The sequence below is a fragment of the Austrofundulus limnaeus genome, unplaced genomic scaffold (genome assembly GCF_001266775.1).
Source record: "Austrofundulus limnaeus strain Quisiro unplaced genomic scaffold, Austrofundulus_limnaeus-1.0 Scaffold776, whole genome shotgun sequence".
NCBI lineage: Eukaryota > Metazoa > Chordata > Actinopteri > Cyprinodontiformes > Rivulidae > Austrofundulus > Austrofundulus limnaeus.
The window spans coordinates 172,718-178,232 of NW_013953178.1; the positions used below are offsets into that span (position 1 = coordinate 172,718).

The following is a 5,515-nucleotide window of genomic DNA, read 5'->3' on the forward strand; positions in this document are numbered from 1 at the left end:
CTGATGTGTAAAATATTAAATAATATAATAATATTTTTTTAGTTTTACAATGTCACCTCCACTGACCATAAAGGTTCCTGAAAAGGCCTTGAAAAAGGCCCATGGACCACTAGTTGATATCACATTGTAGCTTGTTTTGCAGCTCCGAACACATTTTATTAGTGAGACAAGGACTAAAGCAAGTGGAGAAAATATTCTACTAGATTGAGTGAAACCAGCTGACATGACTTGATTAAGTAATTTCAACACTTCAGTTTTTTTAGAGTCCACAAACAACTCCTTTTATGATAAGTTTGGACTTATTTAATTTTGTAATGAGTAACTAGGTGTTAAATTTTAAAGTAAAGAAGTAAAGGTTTTAAATGTAACAAAATAAAAATAACAATATAAAAAATGCTTGGTAAAATTACAAATCCTCAAAAAAATTACTTAAGTACTGTAACTAAGTAAATGTACTTAGTTACTATAAACCTCTGCTCATAACATAATGTGAAATTACATTATTTCCAAAGTTTGATCAAAATGAAACTCAAAGTGTTCTTAGTTTAAAATAGGAAGTGTTAAAAGTTTTAATTGATTTAATTGATTAATTCTACAGGTTAGCTTCAGCTCAGATTTGAGACGTTTTCCTGACCAAGGCTGTTAGCAAGCAGTTCTGAATATTTTAAAACATTTTTTAACTTTCCACAGAACTTCAGCAACAACTTCCAGACGGCTAAAGAAGCTCTGAGCGCCGCGACGGCTCAGGCGGCGGAGAAGGCGGCGTCCAGTGTTCGAGACTTTGCCCAGAAAAGTTTCCGTCTGGCCATGGACGTCAGGCTGAAGGCTCCGCTCATCGTCGTCCCTCAGTCCTCCACCTCCCACGATGCACTTGTGATCGACCTGGGTCTGATCACGGTGGGGAACGGCTTCTCCGTGGTGCCCATTGCGGGATGCCCGCTGCCGGCCGTCATGGACAGCATGGATATGCAGCTGACGGAGCTGAAGCTGTCCAGGTCTGTCAAACCAGATTGATTTGTAAAAGATGATTTTTCAGTTTAATGAAATAAAAACACATGATGGTTTTTTTTTGTGTGTGTGTTTGTTAATCATTGATGTAAATTTGTGTTTCCCGTTCTAAAGGACGTGTTTAGACCCAGACTTGTGTCGACCCAGCATCGAGCTGCTGGAACCAGTCAACCTGAACCTCAACATCAAGAGGAACCTGTCAGCTGGTTGGTACAAGAACATGGCTGCTGTGGAGGTCAATGGAGACCTGAAGCCCATGAAGGTACAAGAAACAAGAGGAGCGGTTAACCATTAAAGACACAGGAATTTATTTGTCTCTCTCTATATAAAGTGGCCAAAAAAACCTAACTGTAGAAAATTATAATTAGGAGACTTCTCTAATGAAATAATTAGGGTTATTCAGCGTAATAAAGCTGACCATTCTCTCAATCAGAAGTGAGTTGTCCAGCTGTGATAGTAGCATGGAGGCATTGCTCCAGGTGAAGGAGTTGAGCTGAAAGCCAAAGCTGTGGAGTTACTGGTCCATCTATGTTTCAACCTTCAACTGCCCTCATGAGGTATGGATCATGCCTCAAAGAGATCCTGGATTCAGGATCTGAAATGAGCTTCCTCTGTAATTCTTAGGGTTGATGATACATCATTAGACGTATCCATATAATGATGTATCCATCTAATGATGGATGGATGGATGGATGGATGGATGGATGGATGGATGGATGGATCTAATGATGGATGGACCTAATGATGGATGGATTGATGGATGGATGGATGGATGGATGGATGGATGGATGGATGGATGGATGGATGGATGGATGGAGCTAATGATGGATGGATGGATGGATGGATGGACCTAATGATGGATGGATTGATGGATGGATGGATGGATGGATGGATGGAGCTAATGATGGATGGATGTATGGAGCTAATGATGGATGGATGAATGGATGGATGATGGAGCTAATGATGGATGGAGCTAATGATGGATGGATGGATGGATGGAGCTAATGATGGATGGATGGATGGATGGATGATGGATGGATAGAGCTAATGATGGATGGATGGATGGATGGATGGATGGATGGATGGAGCTAATGATGGATGGATGGATGGATGGAGCTAATGATGGATGGATGGATGGAGCTAATGATGGATGGATGGATGGATGGATAGATGATGGATGGATGGAGCTAATGATGGATGGATGATGGATGGATGGATGGAGCTAATGATGGATGGATGGATGGATGGATGGAGCTAATGATGGATGGAGCTAATGATGGATGGATGGATGAATGGAGCTAATGATGGATGGATGGATGGATGGATGGATAGATGATGGATGGATGGAGCTAATGATGGATGGATGATGGATGGATGGATGGAGCTAATGATGGATGGATGGATGGATGGAGCTAATGATGGATGGATGGATGGAGCTAATGATGGATGGATGGATGGATGGATGGATGGATGGATGGATGGATGGATGGATGGATGGATGGAGCTAATGATGGATGGATGGATGGAGCTAATGATGGATGGATGGATGGATGGATGGAGCTAATGATGGATGGAGCTAATGATGGATGGATGGATGAATGGAGCTAATGATGGATGGACGGATGGATGGAGCTAATGATGGATGTATAGAACTATGGATAAATGATGGATAAATCTCTTTAAATCTAAAGTTTTCAGATGTTTATGAACTTTTTTAGATCAGTTAAATCAGAATCCTCACCTGTTCAATCGTATGTTTGTAACAATAAAACATGTCTGCTCTTGTCCCGACTGCTTCCCTTCATCTGTGTGGCTAACAGTTCTGCTCCTGTTTTCTTTAAACCAGGGGACTTATAAAGCCCCAAAGGTACGGCTGTCTCTCCTGTACAGTTCTAGTGTTAGCGTGTTGGAGACTGGATCAGGTCTGTCTGTAGTGAACCAGATGTTAGATAGTGGTCTTTGATCTAGGGTAGCGTGTCTGTACTGACAGAGAAGGGATAAAACTCTGGTTCTGGTCTCTGCCGTCTGTAATTCTTGCTGTTTGTGCAGCTGGAGCTCAGTCAGGACGACCTCAGAGTCCTGCTCAGGATCTTGATGGAGAACCTTAAAGAGGCTGGAGGTCCAGATCCCAACGCCCCCAGACAAGAGACCAGCCTGCACGTCCCATCCACCAGAAGCCCCCCAACAGGTCTGGTTTTTGATTCTCACCTGTGCAGCCATGTGCAGGTTTCTCTCTCTAATGTTACCTGGGTCTACCTGTTCAGGTGAGTCTGAGAAGCCAGCTGAGAGCAGCGGTGAGTCTGTGGAGACGGTGAAGTTTAACTTCAACATAGAGTCATTGGGTCTGGTTCTGTACCACAAGAACCCCGAACAGGTCAGTCAGAAACTAGAGGCTTGAACATGAGACTCGGATGGTTCTGGTCCAGTTGGTCTCATTGTTTCCGTCCCCAGCAGCCAACGGACCTCCAGCACCAGCAGGACCTTAAACTCGGGGAGTTCGCCCTCCGCCTGCTGAGAACCTCTGGGAAGATAATGAACGACGGCAGCATGGAGGTGAATACGGTCCTGACCACGTGCACGCTGGACGACCTGCGGACCGGCATGGACCGGGTCACCTCACGGTAACGACCTATGACTGAACACTGATCTAAACACTGAAGAGGTAACGTTTAACTAACCACCTCTGTGAAAACATGTCCCCGCCCCCAGCAAAGTTACAAAGTGCCAACAAAGTGGGCGGTGCCAGGAGTCACTGAGGGACATGGCCAGGAGGCGTGGTCAGGAGAGGGAGGAGGCGCGGTCAGAATGAGAGAGAAGGCGGGGTCAGAATGAGAGCAGGCAGAGTCAGGACGAGAGAGAAGGCGGAGTCAGGACGAGAGAAGGCGGGGTCAGGACGAGAGAAGGCGGGGTCAGGACGAGAGAAGGCGCTGTCAGGACGAAAGAAGGCGGGGTCAGGACGAGAGAGAAGGCGGGGTCAGGACGAGAGAGAAAGCAGGGTCAGGACGAGAGAGAAGGCGGGGTCAGGACGAGAGAGAAAGCAGGGTCAGGACGAGAGAGAAGGCGGGGTCAGGACGAGAGGAGGCGCGGTCAGGACGAGAGGAGGCGCGGTCAGAACGAGAAGGCGGGGTCAGGACGAGAGAAGGCGGGATCAGGACGAGAGAAGGCGGGTTCAGGACGAGAGAGGAGGCGGGGTCAGGACGAGAGGAGGCGCGGTCAGAACTAGAGAGAAGGCGGGGTCAGGATGAGAGAGAAGGCGGGGTCAGCACAAGAGAGAAGGCGGGGTCAGCACGAGAGGAGGCGCGGTCAGAACTAGAGAGAAGGTGGGGTCAGGATGAGAGAGAAGGCGGGGTCAGGACGAGAGAGGAGGCGTGGTCAGGACGAGAGGAGGCGTGGTCAAAACTAGAGGGAAGGTGGGGTCAGGATGAGAGAGAAAGCAGGGTCAGGATGAGAGAAGGCGGGGTCAGCACGAGAGGAGGCGGGGTCAGCACGAGAGGAGGCGGGGTCAGGACGAGAGGAGGCGCGGTCAGAACTAGAGAGAAGGCGGGGTCAGCACAAGAGGAGGCGCGGTCAGAACTGGAGAGAAGGTGGGGTCAGGATGAGAGAGGAGGCGTGGTCAGGACAAGAGAAGGCGTGGTCAGGACCCATACCACACTTATCATGAGTTTTATGTCACTGAGCTTTGGGGACTGGGCAGACGTGTTTAAAGAAGTAAAAAAGATTCAGTCCTGACTCTAAAGCTCATCTTCTGTTAGACACACAGACATCAGATGTTCTAATTTTAACATAAAACACAAAAATGGACATTTTAATCCATCGTCATGTGATCATGTGAAACCTCAGCAGTCAGGAAGCTGCTGCGCCTTTTGATTCTGTTGTGTGACGTCCTGCAGCATGGTGGGACAGAAAGGAGAGGACAGCTCGCAGCCCATGATCGATGTGACGTACCGGCAGAGCGCCGCGGACCGGGACATGGTGGCGGTCCTGCAGAAACTCTACCTGTGTGCCAGCGTGGAGTTCCTGATGGCCGTCACAGATTTCTTCCTGCAGGCTCTGCCTCAGAGTCCGGCTGCGACCGCGCCGGCTGCGACCGGCGAGAAGCTGCCGCTGAGACAGACGACTGAGCCAAGACCGGACTCAAAGACTGGTGAGACCAGGACACCAAGTCCAGGACCTGATGAGAAACAAAGGCTCCTCCCAATTACAATATTTATTTAAAAGAAGAAGAAAAAATTAATAAGTCCAAAATCTCAAAACTCCAGAATACATTATTAATATTTATAACAGATTTCTTGAACAGATCAGAGGAAGAGGACCTCAGTTTAGCTTGTTTGTCGCGTTAGCACCGAGCTAATACATATAAGACAATATAGCATCAGTGCTAGCACAAAGGCTAACAGGCTAACTGAGGTTGTTCTTCCATGAAGCAGCTCTGTTGTCCTCCATCCATATTTTCAGTTCCAGGCTGAGTCATTTCTACCTTCTCCTCTCTGTCAACGCTCTCTGGTTT

General features: G+C 47.4%; 1 protein-coding gene across 1 annotated transcript in view; it reads left to right on the plus strand.

Annotated features, from left to right (window-relative positions):
* The window catches only part of vps13c (vacuolar protein sorting 13 homolog C), a gene marked incomplete in the record, with an annotated part of 84,931 nt that overhangs the window by 54,783 nt on the left and 24,633 nt on the right, over nt 1–5,515 (plus strand). Inside the window, 6 exon segments of the mRNA XM_014028527.1 lie at nt 691–995; nt 1,123–1,270; nt 3,058–3,196; nt 3,273–3,382; nt 3,460–3,629; nt 4,899–5,152. Of these exon segments, the coding sequence (XP_013883981.1) occupies nt 691–995; nt 1,123–1,270; nt 3,058–3,196; nt 3,273–3,382; nt 3,460–3,629; nt 4,899–5,152 (1,126 nt within the window).